The following is a 25028-nucleotide window of genomic DNA, read 5'->3' as shown; positions in this document are numbered from 1 at the left end:
TATTAATCTTTCCAACTAAATTTGGATTATTTGATATATATTATTTTGTACTTTACTACTTGACCAAGATTCTCCTGGTATCAGTAAAGACTGTTCAAAGACATGGTTTTTAATGGCCAAATAACTTTTCCATCATAAGTTTGTACTATACTTATTTTAACTATTTCCTCCATTTTGGGATATGCAAGTCATTTCCTAACTCTTCTCTCTGTATCCCTACCTTTTTCTCTTTTAATTACCAGTGCTGATATTAATAGTTTTTGTCCTAATCTCTGATTCTTTCCTTAGGGAAAAATCCTAAAACAACAATTAATGGGTTGAGTCAGTAATTTTTAAGATAATTGTCCAAATGGATTTAGTAAATGATGTAACAATTTACATTTTCACTGAGGGTGAAAGACATAAACATAATCACCCTGCTGCTGCTGCTGCTAAGTCACTTCAGTCGTGTCCGACTCTGTGCGACCCCATAGACGGAAGCCCACCAGGCTCCCCCGTCCCTGGGATTCTCCAGGCAAGAACACTGTGTGAAAGTGAAAGTGAAGTTGCTCAGTCGTGTCCAACCCTTAGCGACCCCACGGACTGCAGCCTACCAGGCTCCTCCATCCATGGGATTTTCTAGGCAATAGTACTGGAGTGGCTTGCCATTGCCTTCTCCGCATAATCACCCTAACCAGTCATAATAAATGAACATTATAGTGAATGAATGTTCATTAAAATATTAGGTAAAAATGGCATATCACCAAAAGTGATTTTATATCTTTAAGTGACGTAACACATTTGTCATATTTAGAAACTATCTTTATCTTTGCCGTATTGTGAATTATATGCTTATGCTAGCCAGTTTATCATATCCATTTGTGTGCACTCCTGTTACATTCACAACACTCAGTTCAGTCAGTTCAGTCACTCAGTATCCGACTCTTTGCAACCCCATGAACCGCAGCATGCCAGGCCTCCCTGTCCATCACCAACTCCTGGAGTTTACCCAAACTCATGTCCATTGAGTCGGTGATACCACCCAGCCAAATTTCTGTAATTCTTATATTCTTCCCTAGCTTGTCCTCTTTAGTTAGTTAAAGTATTTCTCATCAGTTCAGTTCAGTCGCTCAGTCGTGTCCGACTCTTTGCGACCCCATGAATCACAGCACACCAGGCCTCCCTGTCCATCACCAACTCCCAGAGTTCACACAAACTCACGTCCATCGAGTCGGTGATGCCATCCAGCCATCTCATTCTCTGTTGTCCCCTCCTCCTCCTGCCCCCAATCCCTCCCAGCATCACAGTCTTTTCCAGTGAGTCAACTCTTCGCATGAGGTGGCCAAAGTATTGGAGTTTCAGCCTCAGCATCAGTCCTTCCAATGAACACCCAAGACTGATCTCCTTTAGAATGGACTGGTTGGATATCCGTGCAGTCCAAGGGACTCTCAAGAGTCTTCTCCAACACCACAGCTCAAAAGCATCAATTCTTCAGCGATCAGCCCTCTTCACAGTCCAACTCTCACATCCATACATGACCACTGGAAAAACCATAGCCTTGACTAGACAGACCTTGGTTGGCAACTTTACATATAAAACATTTAAATTTTTATATTTTGAAACACCAAATTGTTCATCTGTATTCTTTCATTTCTTTTATAAGTTAAATTATGATAGATTGGAAAAAAATCTAAATGCTTATTAACTGGTGAATGAATTAACAAATCCTGGTGTACTGTAAATGGTGAGACTTTTCTATCATCTTTCAACATTTTTATGGATTTAAATTTTAACTCTTTCATTGATATAAGGTAAATGTATAGTTTAATTCTTTCCAAATCACTAACAAATTATTTATTCCATATAATGTATGATCCTTTCAACCTACATTGATTTTATATTTCACTTTTTTATACGTTCAAGAATTGTGAAGTGTTATTTTCTTCTATATGTTTCCTTCCCCAGATTCTTTTAGACTATCATATTTTTAAAATGATATACATAAGCTTGAGATTAGAGAGAAGCGTTTTAAAAATCAGCAGGATAGATGCAGGTTCTACTAGAAATAACTTAAGTAACTGGAATTGGTAAGAAGGAAAAACCAGTAAGGGGATAAATCCTATCTTTGATAAAATAAGACATTGAGGTGTAAGTCCACAGAAAATAGTGGTGGTTTAAGGCAGAAATAACAATGAGCTCCTGACCATTAAATATATTTGTTACTTGGTGATAAGGTCATGGTTGGGGAAGGTGGGACTTTCAGTTGTCCTAATATAATTTTGGCTAAGATCAAGTATAATATGGGTGCTTCCCAGGTGGCAAAATGGTAAAGAATCCACCTGCCAAGCAGAAGACGTGGGTTCAATCCCTGGGTTGGGAAGATCCCCTGGAGGCGGGCATGGCAACTCACTCCAGTATTCCTGCCTCAAGAATCCCATGGACAGAGGAGCCTGGTGGGCTACAGAGAGTCCATGGGGTTGCAGGGAGTCAGAGACTACTCAGTAACTGAACACACAATACAGCCTCAGTATAGATAGGCCTGGTGCCTCTTCTTTCTATGGCAGCCAGAATCTGCTTTGTATTTGTGTTGGTCTTTAGTGGCAGTTCCCTATTCTTCCTTCAGTAGTAAAGACCTCTCCTAGCTATTGGTGTAGGATCAAAGGTGTAGGGCACAAAGCAGTTTTATACACTTCTTTTAGAGGTAAAGGGTTTTCTCTTCTACCCTTCCCCAGCAGCAGTGGGTCTTTGCTTGTGTCCCAGGGACCAGAGGGTCCTCCCCCAAGAAGCAGAGTAGCTTTGCTTCTAAGGTCCTTCCAGTAATTTATGAAATAAGTTTTTCTGCCCCGCCCCTACTTGTTGGAGGCTTAAGGGAGTCTGAGTAAATGGGAGGGGCTTTGTACCTGTCTCCCAGCATCCACAGATCACCTCCTTCACCTTTACTCCACCAAAACGACTTTTTTCGAGTCTCTACCTTGTCCCCAGTCTTAACTAAACATCCTCTGAAGCCCCGGGGAAATATATTTGCAAGCAAGTGTGAACTCCCCTTTTATCTGAGGCCCCCAGTGATTTCAAACTAGTCTCGTGTTCTACCAAAGGTGAAACAATTCATGACCCATTCTTTGGGAGAGGAGGGTTGTCTAATTCGCAATTTAGGTTACTTGGTTGTTTTGCAAGCTCAGCTCTCTGATGGGCTCACAAATTATGGTTTTGTAGATGATCCAGCTTTTGATCATAGGTGAGGGTGGTAAGCTCTAAGTACATTCTTTACAGCTTGAGTAGACGTTTCCTTCTACTTCAATTAAATTTCTTCTTCTAGTTTTGTAAAGGCATCATCATTTTTTCAGTCACCCAAATAAAACCTTAGAAGTATATTTGATTCCTCTATAATAATGTTTTATATCCAATCAGTTGATAAAGTCTGAATTAGATACTACCATCTCTTTATCAGGATTCTTTCTATTTCTCTAGTACAAGTACTTATTGTTTCCTCATGGTCTTATAACAATATTTCTTCGGACTTTGTCATTAGACTCTCTTACTACAGAATTGCTTTGATTGTTTATAACTAAGGCCATGATTAATCTGATCCTGTTCTGCCTCAACAGGCCACCTTTCCAAAGGAACAGATACTCTAACTATTCTGTTTCTATACTGAGCCAGGTCCTCTTTTTAATATCTGGTCCTATCATTTGAAGTCTATTACAAAGGGAACATGTTGCATGAAAAACTTCCCTGTTCACACAGAATTACTCTCTCCTAAACTTTATGCTGCCTTATTTGAATTAGAAAAATAACACTTATTATGGACTGGGTATTCAAGTCATGCACATCTCTCACATCCCTTACAATATCAAAAACTTCAGAAAGGCAGAGATAAGATTTTATAAATTGTTATAATCTCTTTTAGTTTTCCACAGAAATATTTGTCTTGCAAATTAAAATAGCAAAAATAATAATAAGACATTTACTCTCCTTCTTGGAATCCATGCATCCTTAATGCATACCCGACAAGGTCACTAAAAATTTTCAGTAGTTCACAAATCGTCTGTTTTTGAAAGCTTGTTTCAAAAAGGATAAAACACAGGTCAGTTCAGTTCAGCTGCTCAGTCATGTCTGACTCTTTGTGACTCCATGGGCTGCAGCACACCAGGCTTCCCTGTTCATCACGAACTCCCGGAGCTTGCTCAAACTCGTGTCTATTGAGTTGGTGATGCCATCCAACCATCTCATCCTCTGTCGTCCCCGTCTCAAAACTCTATATAAAAATCCTACGTGCTATTTGAGTGAAAAGCCAGAGTAGATGCCATCTTTGCCAATGAGCTTCCCTGACCATAATGGAACCTGAACTTAAGTCTGACTCAGATATCAAATCAGATGTCTAAAGCACCTCTTCCTTATGCATTCTTGAGAAATGCACAAAATGAAAAATACTTTTCCTGCTAAAAATAGTATACCCAACAGTTATCCTTATCAATTTCACATAAAAGTGTCATACAACAATTCAACTTCTAATAATTTAATATGAGAAAATAAACATATACGGAAGTTCAGCATAGCCTCATTCATCATAGTAAAAAATAGGAAACAATTTAAATATTAACCAATAGGGACTTGTTTATATAAAACAAAGTACATATATACTATTCAACAATGAAAAATGTTTATGCAGATCTATATTCATTGATATGGAAGCATGTCCACAGCATGCTGTTGCAAGAAACAGGTTATAAAACCATATACACATCTATGCATGCTTATACCCAGTACTCCTAGACGGCAGGGATTAAAGCATGTGCCTGTAATCAATTTACTATTTAAGCTCCACATTCATACTTTATTGCCTGCTCTGCAAAAATGAATCTGAGCCCTTTACGTATTTCTCCTTTTGTCAGCTGACATGTGTTAAAACCTTATTAGTACCGAGTGCTGGTGAGTAGTTTCCTTCAATACCCCAACTCTGCTGGTGTTTTTTTTTTTTTTAAGCAGAATGCCTTCACATCTCCTTGTGAACAACTTTTCCTCAGCACACTAGGCAGCAGGTTTTTAGCAAGCTTCTGTGGGATGGCAGCATGGCGACTTCTCCATCACCCATTAAATGTTGGTCACATCCTCTCCAACATGGTCTGGATCAGTCCGGTGAGAGGCCTCTTCCTGAACATTCTCAGACCTATGGGTTGTGGCTGCTCCTTATGTCTGCCATTCTTTTATATTCATTAGAATTCTTTTTAATTCTTACAAGCCAATTCCTTGGTACTTCAATCCCCTGTTACAGTTAATAGATTTTTACTAAACAATATTCAATTTTAAAATTTGGTTTTAAGTGAAATTACTCTGCTGTTTCCCTACAACTGACCATGACTGATACAAAATGAGTTTTTTCTCCCCTTTTTACTTCTCAGTTTTGTCTGAATTTTTAATAAGTATTTTTTGGGTGTGTGAAAATCAGAAAAGGCAAGTTCATTTTTACTTTGGAAAAATTAAAGAAAAATTCACTGCAAAATAAATATTAAAGTTTTTCTACTTTTAATAGACTAGAAATATATTTGTAAGATGAAGAGTATCCATTTATTTAAGACTATAAATGTTCAGTTTTTCTTTTCTTAATACCAATTTCTTTGCAACGTTATCCAAAACTGTGTTTCTCAAGTCACTTAAAACAGAGATAATTTAGACGGCTATTTTTTCTCTCTTAGTTTTGCCATATATTATTATAAACAGTTTATTAATTACTAGGTATCCTGGAGTGATAGGTCCTGTGATACGGTATGAGCTCCTCACACACAGTCAGTCTCTCTCATCTTACTATTTCAGCCCCTCTTACCATGTTCAAGGATTATCAGCTGGGCTCCAGCTTGTGCATTTCCAACATCATTTTCAGCAATGCATTGATAGAATCCTTCATCTGATTTCACCAGACCCAAAACTTGAAGATTATGTTCCTTCTGAGGAAGAAAAAAATAAAATTTTATAATTCAACTGATGAACATTAGTTCAAATCTCAAGGATAGGCTCTTTCTGGAGAGAAAAAAACAAGTACAATTATATGATTCATATACTGAATATTATTTACCTACGAAAATGTTGACTCAGTTTTAATGACAATGTACTGACTTAACTGACTAGAAAAGGAAGCACTATCATCAACAATTAAGAATTCAATCCTTATAGAAAGGCACGTCTGCAATGTATGCAAACTTACACCTTTGCTTGGTGGAATATCTGGCATGCAATACTATGTCACCATAGTGAAAGTCTGAATTTGTGAATTCAAGACACTTTCTTAAAATTATTTCTAATATCTATCGTTATAACAGATTAGAACCCCTCTATATAAAAGTTTTTCTTAAACTATCAAGTACCATATGAATGTCAACTATCATTATTGCTATTGATATAATACAACATAAGTTTAAGATTTTTTATAATAGGATGAGAATAATGATAAAGAGTAAAATGCTAAGTTAACTGTAACATACATACTGCTTTTTAATTAGGAATAAATACTTGTGAATTACTTTTTTATAACATATAACATTATGCATTTTAAAAATAGAAACTGTATTCCTATGAAGAATGAATTACTTATGTGAGAAATTTTTAATTAGACATTAAGTCTTTAACAACTATAATTACTTCTGATTATGTCTATGAATGTCATATATGCATCTTAAGATATATCACTTTTTTAAAACCTAGATAATTCTATTAAAATGATATTAGATAATGATAATAGTAACAGTGGGTAATATTTACTAAAGTGAAAGTTAAAGTCGCTTAGTTGTATCCGACTTTTTGTGATCCCAGGACTATACAGTCCATGGAATTCTCTAGGCCAGAATACTGGAGTGGGTAGCCGGTCCCTTCTCCAGGGGATTGAACTCAGGTCTCCCGCATTGCAGGTGGATTCTTTACCAGCATTTACTATATATCTATGAAGTAAAAAGCAGAAATGGCTGAGTCTTCTTAATAGATTAAGGCTAATTACTTTTGCTTTACTTTTTAAAAGAATCTTTATGTCTATTTTCACAACAACTGCCCAACACTGGGTATATTTATTTTGAGGGGCCTGCACATCAGTATAACAAGGGCAGATTTCTGCTCCTTGACTACAGAGCTATGAAGACAACTGGGACATGTGAATACACACACAGGATAATCATTACCCAGAAAGTGGTGCAGGCTGTATATGCACCACTGTGTATTTAAAAATGCTAGTATGTCTGAGTTGCAGGACTAGACTGTTGATCAGGGAATGTGAACTTCAGGCTGAGTTCAAACACTGGCTTCCTGTGTGACTGTATGTGAGCTACCAGAACATTTCTGGTTTAGCCTTCTCATCAGCCAATGAAAAGATTATATTCTAAGTGAATTTTTCTATCTTCATCGTAATACACCAGTTCATGTACTATGGATAACAGATCTCTTGGTGACTACATTTAAAGAGACTTAAAGGTTTCAGAGCTAAGTTTCTTTGAAAGATACTTACTACAATCTTAAAGTAATCACTTGGGATAACCATATCCCCATTCTTGACCCACTTCACAGTTGGAGTTGGCTTTCCAGTAACTTCACATTCAAACACGATATCCATAGACTCATGAGCATATATATTAGTAGGCTGTTGCAGAAATTCAGGCTGGGCTTTAAAATAGAAAGGAAATTAAGATATTAATAAAAGTAAAAATAGCTATTTATATTTCAAGCAATTAAAAATTCGCAGAATTCATAAAGTTTTTAATTATTTGAGACTGAGAAATATTTACTAAGTTGTACTGAAAAATTGGAAAGTTCTAAGCTGTGGTGCTGGAGAAGACTCTTGAGAGTCCCTTGGACTGCAAGGAGATCCAACCAGTCCATTCTAGAGGAGATCAATCCTGGGTGTTCATTGGAAGGACTGATGCTAAAACTGACACTTCAATACTTTGGCCACCTCATGCGACGAGTTGACTCACTGGAAAAGACTCTGATGCTGGGAGGGATTGGGAGCGGGAGGAGAAGGGGACGACAGAGAATGAGATGGCTGGATGGCATCACCGACTCGATGGACATGAGTTTGAGTGAACTCCGGGAGTTCGTAATGGACAGGGAGGCCTGGCGTGCTGCGATTCATGGGGTCGCAAAGAGTCGGACACGACTGAGCGACTGAACTGAACTGAAGCTGTCTTTAAAAATGAATATGAAAGTCTATTTCCCTAAGATTTAAACCATTTTGGAAGAGCCATGATTACAATTCAAAAAGAGTTGATAAGACTGACATTATCTTCCTTTTCAGTCAGATTGATGAGTAACCCACCCTCCAAAGAAATACAAATGTCACATTCAGTTCAGTCCAGTTGCTCAGTTGTGTCCAACTCTTTGAGACCCGATGGACTGCAGTATGCCAGGCCTCCCTGTCCATCACCAACTCCCGGAGCTTTCTCAAACTCATTTCCATCGAGTCGGTGATGCCATCCAACCATCTCATCCTCTGTCATCCCCTTATCCTCCTGCTTTCAATCTTTCCCAGAATCAGGGTCTTTTCCAAGGAGTCAGTTCTTCACATCAGGTGGCCAAAGTATTGAAGTTTCAGTTTCAGCATCAGTTCTTCCAATGAATTTTCAGGAATGATTTCCTTTACGATTGACTGGTTTGATCTCCTTGCAGTCCAAGGGACTCTCAAGCGTCTTCTCTAACACCACAGTTCAAAAGCATCAATTCTTCAGCACTCAGCTTTCTTCATAGTCCAACTCTCACATCCATATGTGACTGCTGGAAAAACCACAGCTTTGACTAGATGGACCTTTGTTGGCAAAGTAATGCCTCTACTTTTTAATATGCTATCTAGGTTGGTCAAAACTTTTCTTCCAATAAGCAAGTATCTTTTAATTTCATGGCTGCAGTCACCATCTACAGTGATTTGGGAGCCCAAAAAATAAAGTCAGTCACTGTTTCATCATCTATTTGCCATGAAGTGATGGGACCAGATGCTATGATCTTAGTTTCTGAATGCTGAGTTTTAAGCCAGATTTTCCACTGTCTTCTTTCACTTTCATCAAGAGGCTCCTTAGTTCTTCTTCACTTTCTGCCATAAGGGTGGTGTCATTTGTGTATCTGAGATTATTGATATTTCTCCTGGCAATCTTGATTCCAGCTTGTGCTTCATCCAGCCTGGCATTTCACATGATGTACTCTGCATATAAGTTAAATAAGCAGTGTAACAATATACAGCCTTGGCGTACTCATTTCCCAATTTGGAACCAGTCTACTATTCTTCCATGTCTGGTTCTAACTGTTGCTTCTTGACCTGCATACAGATGTGTCAGGAGGCAGGTCAGGTGGTCTGGTATTCTCATCTCTTTAAGAGTTTTCCACAGTTTGTTGTGATCCACACAGTCAAAGGCTTTGGTGTAGTCAATAAAGCAGAAGTAGATATTTTCCTCTAATGTCACATTAGAGGCCTTAAATAGTTCACTCACTGAAACACACACACTTTCATTAGTAACACTCTTCATTACATGAAGTGGTTTTTAAGGTGGGAGGTAGAGACAGAATCTTTGGGGACGAGTTAGATATATCTGGAAAAGCTCGATAATTCCAGTATCTCCCTTTCCCCTTAACCCAAAGTTGTAAATTATTGACTTAAAAATAACAAGATTCAAGTAAGATTTTGAATTCAAAGGGTAAAAGTAGATCATCTAGTCCAGCTTCCTACATAATGCGTAATTTCCCATTCCTACAACATACATGACAAGTGGAACTTACAAACTTCTGTTTGAAGTTCCAAATGACAAGGAATTCCCTATATCAAATAATGACAACAGCAGCATTTTAAAAAAAACAAACAGCTGGGCTAAAATGTGCTCAGCCTGCTGGAGTTTTGATTGTGATTGGGGTGAATTAGCAGCAATTTAACACCTTTACAACACTGAGTGTGCCTTTCTATGAACATGGTTTCTCACTCCATTATTTAGATCTTTGGTTTCTCTCATCAATGTTTTCTATATTTCAATATACAAATTTTGTTCACACTTTGTTACATGTATTTCAGGAACTCTGATGCTACTGTAAGTAGCACGTGCTTTATTTTTTTTAGTTTCTAATTGTTCACTTAGTATTGAGACATGAAATTGATTTATGCATATTGACCTTTTATCCCATGGTTATGACTAACATATTCATTAGTTTCAGCAGCTTTTTACAAACAATTCTGGGATTATCTACATAGGCCATGTTGCCTGTAATTAGAGACAGTTTTATTTCTTTCTTTCTGATCTTCTTTCCTCTTTTTTCATTTTTTCAATCTACTGCACTGACTAGATGGGGCAGGTCCTGGGAAGAAGTCCAGACTAGCTTTATAATTTGAGTAAATGAAGAGTAAGAGTACAGAGAGCAGGCAGAATCCCAGGTAAGCAGTAGAAGCCAAGGAGGATAAGAACGCATAATATTAAGAAGTAACACAGTAACACAATCAAGAAAATAAAGTCTGCACAACTAGATGAAGCCAGGGAAACCTACTGGTAGTGAATTTAACTTTTTAACGCATAATATTAAGAAGTAACACAGTAACGCTATCAAGAAAATAAAGTCTGCACAACTAGATGCAGTCAGGGAAACCTGTTAGTAGTGAACTTAACTTTTTCAAATACTGGTTATTGTTGTTGTTCAGTCGTCCAGCTGTGTCTGACTGTTTGTGACCCCATGGACTGCAGCATGCCAAGCCTCCCTGTCCCCTCACCACCTCCCGGAGTTTGCCCAAGTTCACTCTCATTGCATCGGTGATGCTGTCCAGCCATCTCATCCTCTGACACACTCTTCTCCTTCTGCCCCCAATAATTCCCAGCATCAGGGACTTTTCCAATGAGTCATCTGTTTGCATCAGTTCAGTTCAGTTCAGTCACTCAGTCATGTCCGACACTTTACAGCCTCATGGACGGCAGCACGCCAGGCTTACCTGTCCATCACCAACTCCTGGAGCTTGCTCAAACTCATGTCCATTGAGTTGGTGATGCCATCCAACCATCTCATCCTGTCGTCCCCTTCTCCTCCTGTCTTCAATCTTTCCCAGCATCAGGGTCTTTTCCAAGGAGTCAGTTCTTCATATCAGGTGGCCAAAGGATTGGAGTTTCAGCTTCAGCATCAGTCCTTCCAATGAACACCCAGGACTGATCTCCTTTAGAATGGACTGGTTGGATCTCCTTGCAGTCCAAGAGACTCTCAAGAGTCTTCTCCAACACCACAGTTCAAAAGCATCAATTCTTTGGCACTCAGCTTTCTTTACAGTCCAACTCTCACATCCATACGTGACTGCTGGAAAAACCACAGCTTTGACTAGATGGACCTTTGTTGGCAAAGTAATGTCTCTGCTTTTTAACATGCTGTCTACGTTGGTCATAGCTTTTCTTCCAAGGAGCAAGCATCTTTTAATTTCATGGCTGCAGTCACCATCTGCAGTGCATCTGCACTCCAAGAAAATGAAGTCTGTCACTGTTTTCATTGTTTCCCCATCTACTGGCCATGAAGAAACAGGACTGGATGCCATGATCTTAGTTTTTTGAATGTTGAAGTTTTAAGCCAACTTCTTGCATCAGGTGACCAAGTGTTTGCATCAGATGACCAAAATTCAGCTTCAGCATCAGCCCTTTCAGTGAATAAATACTTAGGGCTGACCTCTGAACACTGGTTAGTCACCTGGATTTATCCTTCTGTGAGTTATCTACACACATGCTCTGCCACTCTTTCAGTTACAGTATTCACAATTCTCTTATGTATCCATAAGAGCTTTTCACATAACGCCGGTTATCAATTCATGGTCTCTCAGTTCCAGATCCATTCTTCTTTGTAAGAGACCACTTTAGAGGCAGGGCCCTGTCCTTCCATCAGGAGGGTTCATAATGTGTGACTGTGTCTCTCGTGATGAAAAGCCTTTGATAATCACAAAAGGAGGTGCAAAACAGTAATACTCATTCTATCAATCCTCCTACAAAGAGATTGGACTGAATTTGCAGCAACTTAACACCTTTACAATGCTGAATCTTCCTTTCTATGATTCTCCTCTTCAATTATTTGGTTACCCTTAAGTATAACTCTTATAGAAAGAAAAGGATAATGCTCGATTCTTTTTCTGTGCTTACCAGTTTTCAAAACAATGATCTGGTTCTCTAATGTCACATCCCAAATGGGATGAGTGAAGGTTTTTAAACAGTATTATTATGAGTTCATGGATTAAAATATATTTGGTTTGTTTCAATCCACTAAAGTTAACCCTCTTTCCATTTTCATGCTACCCCATCTTTGACCAAAAGAAGCCTAGATCCACTGGAATTTCCTGAGTTCTTTGGTCTTTAGTATCTTCTGGTCACTGATTTTAGGCCCTATTTGCGGATAAAGCCAGGAAATCTGTACTTTTTAAATACAAAATTATGATTTCATTTTAGTATCTCCAATGAAGTTTGGGACTAAAGGTTTTAACTGGAATCTATTCATTTTATATCTCTATTTCCTTTTTCTCATGCAAAAAAATTTCTGTTCTCAGTGATGCCACCTTAACTCCTTATACGTTTTATCTTACACCCAGTAGACTCAGAATAACAGTACCAACATTTCCATCAAGAGAAAAAAGTTGAGGATTTTTGAAGTTTTGTCCTTGTGAATATTCTACTAGGTGTTTATTGTCCAATTACTATGTTACGTGTATTTGAAATAGTTACTTTCATTTGGAATTTTAACTTTCTGTGTGGCTATACTACCAAGTAGTTACACATTTAGAGTCATTTGCTTCATTTTGCTTCTCCTTTCTGGCAATTAAAAAAAAAAAAAAAGGTATATTCCAACAGGCCTTGCTTCTTCCCTGTTTTCTCTACCCTCTTCCCTCTCTTCACCTATAGGTAACCATTAACATTTTAAAAAATGATTTGCCCTTCCACTTAAAAAATTATAAGCAAATAGTCACATACAATTTGTACCCATCCCTCTTCTTTGGATTAAATAATTAGACATGAAATGATTTTTTTCTACGTTCGAAGCCTTCAATCTTAACCCCTATGGTACCTTGTTTCTGAGGAACTGACATATTCCTTAAGTCTAAAGGACTGAGACTCCCCTTAAGGCAGAGTACATAATTCTGGAAAATAGCAACATTCTCTTCAAAAGAAAATCCAATTTATATAATTTCAGTATGCATTTTCAGTAAGCAGACTTTCAAAGACTATTAGAAAAAATCACAATGTTTCATTCATCATTTACTTTTCCCTTTCATGAATCATAAAATAATACCTTTAAAATGTTCTCTGGATCTTAACTTCTCTGTACATAGAACTCACCCCAATTAAACACAATGTAAGAGCAGATGTTTGTGGTTGGGAAGTTAAATTGATAACCAGAGAGCAAATGAGTCAATTACCATAAGAAAATAAGCATCGTAATGGAAGATTATGCATTTTGTTACCAACGAGATAATTAACCTTCAAATTCTCTTTGACAGTTCCCTATCCCTTCTAATGCCATCATCGTTACAAGAATAATTTTAATTGCTAAATGCACAAGTAGAACCTAATACTAAAACATATTATACTTGCAAAATTCCCTTACTGGAAACATCAGTGAATCACATCAATGTTATATAATGCTGGAAATTGCCACTCAATTCAAACAGAAAACAATACAGGGCCAATACCAATGTTTCAAGGTTACTTGATTATGCCGCTATTTAGAAGATATAACAGTTTTCATTTACATTAGCTCTGAAATGTTGGAGTTTCTATTGTTTGATTTTAAACGTTTAAGCATTGAAATTCTTAAAAAAGTACCTTAAATAGAGAAACAAAGCAATTTTGCCCATTTTAGTTAAACTGCACACTTACTGTTTTTAAGTTTCTTTTCAATAATTCACAAAATTACATGTAAGTCCTTAAAGAAAACCCAACAAATAAAGCCCAAGGATTTTTAACAGCCTGAAATCCCTTCATGGATGTTGTCTGACAGTCTAATCATAAATATGCTATAAGTACTGGCTCAACTAACAAAACAAAAATACATCAGAACCCTTAATACTTCTTGAGAAAGCTTCTTGTTCCAAGGAAGGTAAATGTTTCCCTTAATCTCCAAGTGAAACAGGTGAAACCAGTTATGAAGCAACATTAAGACAGAGTTGTCACACGACCTTGAAATTACATTTCTATCCTCTCCCTGCACCTCCACGTCCAGGTGCATTGCATTTCTTTAACCCTACTTCTCAACTTAGCTAACAGGAACTCATCCTTCAGATTTTTAAAAACAATCCCTTAAAGAAGCTTTTCCTGATCCACAGCGTCCCACCCCCTGCCCTTTCTTCCCCATTGCTAGGCCATCACTGCCCTATTTACTACTGAAACCTCAGTGGCCTAAACCATAACAGGTGTTCAGTGCTGTTGTTCAACAGTTGTTGACATCAGTGGTTACCTGAATTCTAAAAATTCCGATAGTCAGCACTATCAGAAAATTACATGTTGAGAACAAGAATTTTTCAAGCATTCTCAAGTTTCTCAAGGATTTCATGTTTTACACCACTGCTTCTCTAATAGAAATTAATAAATCTATTCTTTGCTGTGAATTTTCTGCATACGTTTTAAAATGTGCTTTTAAATGTTTATGGTAATAGAAAATCTTAATAATCATATAACTTCAGTGCTCACATTTATGTTTATAAGCTGGCTTATGTGATTGTAGAATTTAATCCTAGTGCAATGTTTCTCAAACTTGGGGTCTTAGGGTTCTTAAAGCTCTTAAATTGGACAAACATCTATAAACACGATTTTTTCTGTGTGAAGAATTCACAAAAATCTTTATTAAATATAGGTTCCTCTTCCCTGACAAGACTGAACGGGCATTCTTTGAACAATATCGTCTATTATTATGAGGAACATTAATTGTGTGCCATGTTTACACAGAGAAGGTATGGAGGCCTCAAGGTTGATTATTTTCACTTCGTATTATACATATATTAGACATGCTCCCAAAATAGCTAAACTCAATGTAAGCTCTCTCCTTTCAGCACTGTAGAAGTGTACAAATGACTCAGAACAATGTTTCTCCAAGAGAGAATCATATACTACATGCAGAGAAATGCAAAGATTCTTAGAAAAATGTTGGTTGCTGAGTTTCACCACATATGCTTGAGAATTCCAAACAGCCACAGAATCATCATCTTAACAAGTTTTCCCACATTACTCTACCATGCTAAGGTGTGAGAACCTTGCACGACAGGTCACTGAAGGAGAACACTGTACACATCGCCACCTTTCTATATACACAGAGAACTCCAGAATTCTTGTACCTCCCAGGATGAAGGAGAACACTGTACACATCGCCACCTTTCTATATACACAGAGAACTCCAGAATTCTTGTGCCTCCCAGGATGACAAAATTCATTTGTTTGCTCAATTATTAAACAGCTATTTAAATGAGCAGCTACAAAGACATTTCACTGCATGCTGTGAGTGAGATAATAAAGATGTGTTTAACAAACTGTTAAGAAAAAGGTATGACATTTTAACAGAAGAAGACGAAGTGTTATACAGATGTGAATTCAAAGGGAAGAGATCTAACTACCAGTGACGCATAGAAGGATACACAGAAAAGTGGTCCAGTGGTTAAATCACAGGAGGATAACTGGGAAACTTGGGAAACAAGCAGAGTGACTTGTTACCACATACTTTCCCCCTCAAATTTTAAAAAAAATGGTAAAATAAGCAAAATATGAAATTTACTATCCTAATCATAGAAAGTTCAGTTCAGATCAGTCACTCAGTCGCGTCCAACTCTTTGTGACCCCATGAATCACAGCACGCCAGGCCTCCCAGCCCATCACCAACTCCCGGAGTTCACTCAAACTCATGTCTACCGAGTCAGTGATGCCATCCAGCCATCTCATTCTCTGTCCGTCCCCTTCTCCTCCTGCCCCCAATCCCTCCCAGCATCAGGGTCTTTTCTAATGAGTCATCTCTTTGCATGAGGTGGCCAAAGTATTGGAGTTTCAGCTTTAGCATCAGTCCTTCCAATGAACACCCAGGACTGATCTCCTTTAAGATGGACTGGTTGGATCTCCTTGCAGTCCAAGGGACTCTCAAGAGTCTTCTCCAATACCACAGTTTAAAAGCATCAATTCTTTGGCGCTCAGCTTTCTTCACAGTCCAACTCTCACATCCATACATGACCACTGGAAAAACCATAGCCTTGACTAGATGGACCTTTGTTGGCAAAGTAATGTCTCTGCTTTTTAATATGCTATCTAGGTTGGTCATAACTTTCCTTCCAAGGAGTAAGCACAGAGAGAAAGTATAGTAAATCAAGATCTCAGCTGCCTGCTGCTACTGCTGCTAAGTCACTTCAGTCGTGTCCGACTCTGTGTGACCCCACAGACGGAAGCCCACCCGGCTCCCTCTTCCCTGGGATTCTCCAGGCAAGAACACTGGAGTGGGTTGCCATTTCCTTCTCCAATGTGTGAAAGTGAAAAGTGAAAGTAAAGTCGCTCAGTCGTGTCTGACCCTTAGCAACCCCACGGACTGCAGTCTACCAGGCTCCTCCATCCATGGGATTTTCTAGACAAGAGTACTGGAGTGGCTTGCCATTGCCTTCTCCGGTCTAAGCTGCTTATACTCCTTAAAATCCAGCATTTCACCTTGGGAGATACATCTAACAGACAGACTCACATATTTACATAGACATGAGGGTAGTCTCTGCTTAATGATTTTAGCAGTAAAGGATTGGAACCATTAACTAGTAAGCTATTTTAACTACAAACCATTAAGACACTACTGAAATTGTATGGACCTAACAGAAGCAGAAGATACTAGAAAGGGGTGGCAAGAATACAGAGAACTACACAAAAAAGATTTTCATGACCCAGATAACCACGATGGTGTGATCACTCACCTAGAGTCAAACATCTTGGAGTGTGAGTCAAGTGGGCCTTAGGAAGCATCACTAGGAACAAAGTTAGTGGAGGTGATGGAATTACAGCTGAGCTATTTCAAATCCTAAAAGATGATGCTGTGAAAGTGCTGCACTCAATATGCTAGCAAATTTGGGAAACTCAGTAGTCGCCACAGGACTGGAAAAGGTCAGTTTTCAGTCTAGTCCCAAAGAACGGCAATGCCAAAGAATGTTTAAACTACTGCACAAATGCAGATATTTCACATGCTGGCAAACTAATGATCAAAATTCTCCAAGCCAGGCTTCAACAGTACACGAACCGAGAAATTCGAGATGTTCAAGCTGGATTTAGAACCAGAGATCAAACTGCCAACATCCAATGGATCACAGAAAAGCAAAAGAATTCCAGAAAAACTTCTTCTTCTGTGTCTTTGACTATGTTAAAGCCTTTGACTGTATGGATCACAACAAACTGTGGAAAATTCTTAAAGAGATGGGAATACCAGACCACCTCACCTGCCTCCTGAGACATCTGTATGCACGTCAAGAAGCAACAGTTAGAACTGGACATGGAAAAACAGACTGGTTCCAAATTGGGAAAGGATTATCAAGGCTGCATATTGTCACCTTGCTTATTTAAGTTATATGCAGAGTAAATCATGCAAAATGCTGGACTGGATGCAGAACAAGCTAGAAACAAGACTGCCAGGAGAAATACCAATAACCTCAGATATGCAGATGACACCATCCTTATGGCAGAAATGAAGAGGAACTAAAGAGCCTCTTGATGAAGGCAAAAAAGCAGAGTGAAAAAGCTGGCTTAAAACTCAACATTCAAAAAACTAAGATCATGGCATCTGGTCCCCTCACTTCATGGCAAATAGATGGGGAAACAGTGGAAACAGTGAGATACTGTATTTTCTTGGGCTCCCAAATCACTGAGATGGTGACTGCAGCCATGAAATTAAAAGACACTTGCTCCTTGGAAGAAAAGCTATGACCAACCTAGATAGCACATTAAAAAGCAGAGACATTATTACTTTGCTGACAAAGGTCCATAAAGTCAAAGTTATGGGTTTTCCAGTAGTCACGTATGGATGTGAGAGCTGGACCACAAAGAAGGCTGAGCGTTGAATAATTGATACGTTTGAACTGTGGTGTTGAAGAAGACTCTTGAGAGTCCCTTGGACAGCAAGGAGATCAAACCGGTTAATCCTAAAAGAAATCAACCCTGAATATTCATTGGAAGGACTGATGCTGATGCTGGAGCTCTAATACTTTGGCCACCTGATGTGAAGAACTGACTCCTTGGAAAAGACCCTGATGCTAGGAAAGACTGAAAGCGCAAGAGAAGGGGATGACAGAGGATGAGATGGTTGGATGGCAACCTGACTCAACAGACATGAGTTTGAGCAGGCTCCGGGAGATAGTGAAGGACGGGGAAGCCTGCCGTGCTGCAGTCCATGGGGTTGCAAAGAGTTGAATAAGCCTGAACAATGACAATAAACATGTTGGGTAATGGGGGAGTGGCTGATGGCACCTTTGAACTCAATGGAAGCCAAGAGGAAACTGAACTACATACACCTTTGGCTGGTTTAGTGGGATGATGTATTTATGTGATTTGCCAAAACATCCATGTAAACTTAAGCTGTCTCAGTATAGAATGGATTCCAGAATATTCCTTCTGCCCCCTATACTAAGATGACCCAACAGAGACACAAAGGTTCAGAGCCATATTCACATTACACATCCTAAACACTGGAGCAAAAAAGCCCAACTTAACTTTCTATTCTCATAGAAAATGAACTTAAAAAAAAAAAAATCACTGTCCTAAGAGGAGACAATCAAATAAAACGCAGCCAAAATAAATATGACATAAGTGTAATAGTCAAAAAGTAATGCTATTTTTCTGGAATTTTGTGTGGTTTACAGCATTTATTTATTTTTTTTTAAAAACTATAATTTGTTCTGTTTAATCTTCTCATTGTAAATAACTATTCATTTTCTTACACAAGGCTTCCAAAATAATTTTCACTCCAAGCCCCACAAAAGCTGAATCTGCTTGTAATGACAATAATCTCTGACCACTGATTACACCTAACATGAATTTTACACGTAAAATTTTTGCTTGACTAGGCATAGAATATCTCTCAGTCAGTCAGTTCAGTCACTCAGTCATGTCCGACTCTTTGCAACCCCACGGACAGCAGCATAGAAGCAGAATAGAAAGATACAGAAAGAACAGAAAGATATAAAAGAAATTAGTGGCAGTGGAAGGAGTTGGGACACAGTTATATTTCATTATACATATATTTTCTCTTGTGCATATATCACCTATTTAAAACATTTAGCTAAAAATAATAAAAGTGGAGAAACATATATATATACCTGGCTGGCCAGATATGATTTTGTAAAAAGTTTTTGAAGTTTATCTATAAATTCAATGAAATGTCATTTACTATTCCAAGAAAATTTTAAAGAGAACTTGACACACTGATTTTCCAGTCTATTTTTAAAAATGTGGGAAGCTATATATATAAAACAGAAACAGACTCACGGACATAGAAAACAAACTTACAGTTACCAAAGGAGAAAGGGAGGGGGAGGGATAAATTAGAAGTTTGGGGTTAAGACACAGAGACTACTGCATGCAAAAAAGATAAACAATAAGATAGCACTGATGCTGCTGCTGCTAAGTCGCTTCAGTCATGTCCGACTCTGTGCAACCTCATAGACGGCAGCCCACCAGGCTCCCCTGTCCCTGGGATTCTCCAGGCAAGAACACTGGAGTGGGTTGCCATTTCTTTCTCCAATTCATGAACGTGAAAAATGAAAGTGAAGTCGCTCAGTCATGTCGGACTCTTGGCAACCCCATGGACCGCAGCCTACCAGGCTCTTCCGTCATGGGACTTTTCAGGCAAGAGTACTGGAGTGGGGTGCCATTGCCTTCTCCGACTGGATGGCACAGAGGACTAACTCAGTATCTTGTAACTTATAATGGAAAACAATTTGAAAATATATATATAACTAAATCAGCTTGTTGTATACCTGAAACTAACATAAATCAACTATATTTCAATTCAAAATATTTCTGACCAAATTGTTTATTAAAAACAATGAGGAATTCTTAAAAAATATCAAAACTAACTCAAACAGTACAGTATTGACGTAGGAATAGACAAACTGACAAAATGGAGTCTAGAAATAAGACCCATATAATTTTAGAAATTGAGATTATATAGGAGTGATATTTCTTTTGTAAAAATTTGTTATTTATTTTGGCCATACCACACTGCACGTAGATCTTGGTTCCCTGAACAGGGATTGAAGCTGTGCCCCCTGTAGTGGAAACAGAGTCTTAACCACTAAACCACCAGGGAAGTCCCAGTGATGATATTTCAAATAACTGTAGGCAAGAATAGTGTTGGTGCAACAATCTATTTGGGAAAATAGAGAGTCTGATCTCTACTTGTTACTATATATTTTAAAAACTCTAGATGAACCAGAGATTTAAAAAAGTAAAAATAAACTACAAAAGTATTAGAAGAACAGAGGAAAGAATATTTTCAGTTGAGGAGAGGGGGAAATCTGCAGCCTAAGCAAGATTTAATTCCAAGAGGAAAAATCTCAACATAGTTGATACATAGAAAGGAAAATTTTCTGTATGATAAAATACACCTTAAAATTAAATGATAAATTACAAGAATGTTCATAGCAGCTTTAAGTAGACAAAATTTGGAAACAACCAAAATGTACATCAAAGATAAATGAACAACTGTGGTATATTTATACACTAGAATACTACTCAGCAAAAAAAAAGGAACTACATGCAATAGTGTGGTTGAGTCTCACATAGGTTGAATGAAGACAAAAAAAGAACACATGTAACACCTGTAACTGCATGTATATAAAACTCCATAAAACGCAAACTTACAGTGACAGAATGCATATCTGTGGCTACTTGGAGATAAGGAGTGTGAAGGGCAGGTAGCAAGGACACCAAGATATGAGCACGATACCCAATGAAGACACAGAAATAAAACTAGAATAAATGGCATTACTTCATTTAAAAAACTCATGAATCTGTTCATGAAATAGCTTGAAATATATAAATTAAAAGGTTAACAGCAATGATACTTGTGGGTGATGAGATTAGAGGTGACTTTAATTTTTCTTCTTTCCAGATTCCTTTTGCTTTTCTGGAGGGAATATAAAATATCAATTATTCTTATAATGTAAAAAAGCAATACAATTATTTTTGCAGTATCAATCTACAGTCTGGAGAAATAATATTGTAATCTCATTATGAAAACCTTGAATGAATATGGTTCCCTTAACTATAATTCACTCAAAATGATTAAATAATCATTAAGCTTCTTGTGAACTAATTCCTCATCTCCAAAGATGAAAAGCTTGTTCTTAAACATGTTTCTTATTTATCAAACTGTTACTGGCATATTTATTTTTCACTCCTTACTACTCATGAAAATTATCCAAATTGGCCTAGCAGAGAAAGATCTCTATATACTTTTTCCAAATGCAAATTAAAGTATGTATGTATGTTTGAAAATTCCAAACAGCTGAAAATGAGCATGTTAGCTCTGAGTAGAAGTTTAATAAGTCTCTGAATGTGCTGCTCAATACATGCTCCAGGAGTTCAGGACAAAGCAGAATACTTCTTTTCCAAACTATTCCCCCCCGGAATACCAAGGGCAGCCCAGTGGGTGCAGCCAATTCTGGTGCAGGCACTGAAGAAGTACATTGTCCACAGAAGGTAAAAACAATAACTGCAAAATAATATCTTTAACTCTAGCAATAGTAGTCTTAGAAATTACCATAAAAAGACAACTAAATAAGTTATACACGGATGAAAAAAAACATCAGGATGTACCAGTAACTCTCAACAATATCAGTGATCAGATACTCCATCAGAGCAGACTACTCCCACCCCTTTGTCAGCTGACCTATCAATGTTTCTTGAAATCAATTTTTTAAAACATGGAATAGGAAAAGACAGAATGGGGTAGATTAAAAAACAATGTTTATCTCTCACAATATGGGTATATATTGCTTTGTAAAACTTATTTCGGAGACAGACATATATATGTATATTAGGCTATATCTTAAAATGTATTTCTTACTATTTACAGTAGTTAAAAATGTTTTAAAACCACTGAGAGAGAATAAAGACTCTAATGAACTAGTAAATACTGATTGAAGAGTACTACACTAGGAATCAGAAGTTCTGAGTTTTGCCTTCAAATGTGTTTTGTGATCTTAGGGAATTATTTTTCCTTATAAGGATATAAGAAATATATATGTGAAAACAGCTTCTTTGTTAATTCAAAAGATAATTTAAAGAACTTTTTGGGTAGATCCATATAACATAAATGTGATAAAGTATACAGATTTCAGTATTTGTGAAGAAAATAAAAGTTACCTGAGAATATTCTACTATAATAAAATTCCTTGGCAAATGAAAATGGCTCATAATTCCAATATCCGCACTATTCCAATTTTTAAAAACGCACTGGCCAACTATTTTCAGCATACCAAGAAAAAGGTTTAAGTGGAAAATATACTTTGGGGGCTTTCAGAAGCTTTATCAATCAGTAGATTAGTAACAACATCTCTTAAGGGTTTTACCAGAGAAAAGGGAACTAAAATCTATTGAGTGTCAGCTATGAATCAAATATTGTAACATGTACTTTATTAAATCTCTTTAAAGTCTCAAAATGTAAAGCATATATATGCAAACTACAATTCTGCTACATAATCACTGAAAATCAATTATTATGCTCTCACTAAAAAGGGCTGAGGATGACAACTCTGGTCAATGTGATAGTTTGCTTACTTATTATTTTCTTATTTTAACACACTAGTGATTTGATCTAGATTCTCTAGTTCTCTTTGACTGGACATCACAGCCAATGAATCATAAATAATACACCTACAAGCATAAAATGCCAAAATAAAATCCCAGGGGTTTTGGCAAAAACGTGTTTTACCACTGCCAATGCAATGACTAGATTTTATAATCAGATTTTAAAAATACTTGTACCCGCAATTAGATGAAGACTAATTTATTACAGGCACAGATATTATCAAAGAACAATATATGGAGGCAAATATATTTGGGATCAATTTGTAAATTACTGACATTTCATAGCACATTTAACATTACTCCTTTGCTTCTTCAAGAGAAATTCAAATAGGTATCCTGAGAAAAATTTCAAATCCCAAAATAATAAAAGTAGAAGTGATGGAGAACTAAAATTCAATTATTTCTAAAGACATGAAAACCAAAGGCCTGAAATTATATTAATATTTTAATTTTTCTATTGGCCATTTCTTTCGGGAACCAATAAACAGACAATTGCCTAACATTCTCTTTATAAGGAAATCTATGTTTAGAAAATCTAGAAGATAACCTCAAAAAGATACAGGAATGACCAATAAGTAGATAGCAAAGTATTCAACATTATTAATCATCAGGGAAATGCAAATTAAAGCCATGGAGAGATACTACTACATACTCACAAGGATGACCGCAATGAAAGAAACTGACAACACCAAATGGGAGCCACAATGCAGAGAAAGGGAACATTGTTGGTAGAAAGCTACATTGGTACCAACAAACTTTCTACATTGTTGATAGAAAGGTACCAAAAATACATTGTTGGTAGATAGGTAAATTGTTGCAACCACTTTGGGAGATCTACTATAATACACTTAGAAATACTACTCAGCGATATAAAGGAATAGACTGCTAATATATGCAACACCATGGCTGAATTGAAAATGTTATACTTTGTGAAAGAATCCTTATATAACAACTACACGTGACACGATTACATTTATATGACACTTTAGAAGAAGCAAAAATAAGACAGTGTGAAAACACCAGAAGAATAGATGGCTCTGGGGCAGTAAGGAGAGGATTTCCTGGGCAGGGAACTTTCTGCAGTGATGGCAATAGTCTGTATCTTGGTAACAGTTTTGGTTGTACAGTAAAACGTTCTGTTGGAACACTGTAGAGTCAGGCCACCCAAGATGGCTGATCTCTTCCTCTCTGTACATCCCTTGCATGACCAGTGCCTGCTTCACCTATACCCTGCTCACATGACTGACCTTCCTACAGACATGCCCCAGGCCCCAGCTAATGATGTTCAATGATGTTCTAGCTTTAGAACAGAACTCTCTACTCATCAAAGGGGCGGAGAGGGTTCTGTCCCCCTGGGATTTCCCTGGTAACTGCTGCTGCTAACTCGCTTCAGTCGTGTCCGACCCTGTGTGACCCCATAGATGGAAGCCCACCAGGCTCCCCCTTCCCTGGGATTCTCCAGGCAAGAACACTGGAGTGGGTTGCCATTTCCTTCTCCAATGTGTGAAAGTGAAAGTAAAGTCGCTCAGTCGTGTCTGACCCTTAGCGACCCCATGGACTGCAGCCTACCAGGCTCCTTCACCCACGGGATTTTCTAGGCAAGAGTACTGGAGTGGCTTGCCATTGCCTTCTCTGAGCCATCAATTCCTCTACAGCTGGCAGTCCTCCTACTCCCTCCCCCCATCTCTGGGAATGAACACTGCCACCAAATCCAGCCCCACCATCTGCTGCACACAGCGGTGTGTCACTCCAGGATCCTGTTTCGGACATGTAATATCCCCCCCATCCACAAAACCACTGATATCTCTGTTGCTGACTCTGGGCTCTTTTTTCAGTCTTGAAGTTGGGCAAATACAGCCCTTACAGACCTGCATAGGGTAGCCCAACAAACACATTAACAACGCATTTAAGATCTGTGCATTTCACTGTATATAAATCTTAACTGGAAAAGAATAAAAATCCCACAAACAAAATATTATGTCTAGCTAATGATATGAACACTGCAGTATTCAGGGATGTCTACCACTTACTCTGAAATGTATCTAAACATTGAGGCAACCAGATATAGCGATACACATGTGATAGGAGCAATTACGATAAAATGTCAACTGCAGACTCTAGGTGGTGGGTGTCTGCTGTAAAAGCTTTCAACATTTTATTATGAGATTTTCCCAACACAGAGAAATGTTGAAAAAAATAGAAAAGAATGTTTCTTCCTTAGGAAAAAAATAACTCTTCAGCTCTCCATCATTCTTATTACTGGAAAATTACTATGAT

General features: G+C 37.7%; 1 protein-coding gene across 5 annotated transcripts in view; it reads right to left on the bottom strand.

Annotated features, from left to right (window-relative positions):
* NEO1 (neogenin 1) overlaps positions 1-25028 on the bottom strand; it is a 233578-nt gene that overhangs the window by 92915 nt on the left and 115635 nt on the right. For all 5 annotated transcript variants that reach the window (XM_055437130.2, XM_055437132.2, XM_055437133.2 and 2 more), the window contains 2 exons: positions 7466-7620; positions 5801-5921 (listed from right to left, as the gene is read on the bottom strand). In XM_055437130.2, coding sequence (XP_055293105.2) covers positions 5801-5921; positions 7466-7620 — 276 coding nt within the window. The remainder of the gene's footprint in view (positions 1-5800; positions 5922-7465; positions 7621-25028) is intronic.

Source organism: Moschus berezovskii, chromosome 9 (assembly GCF_049115385.1).
Source record: "Moschus berezovskii isolate FMDL1 chromosome 9, NW_MosBer_1.0, whole genome shotgun sequence".
Lineage (NCBI taxonomy): Eukaryota > Metazoa > Chordata > Mammalia > Artiodactyla > Moschidae > Moschus > Moschus berezovskii.
Note: the sequence above shows the minus strand (reverse complement) of the source record. Positions and strands in the feature narration are given on the sequence as shown.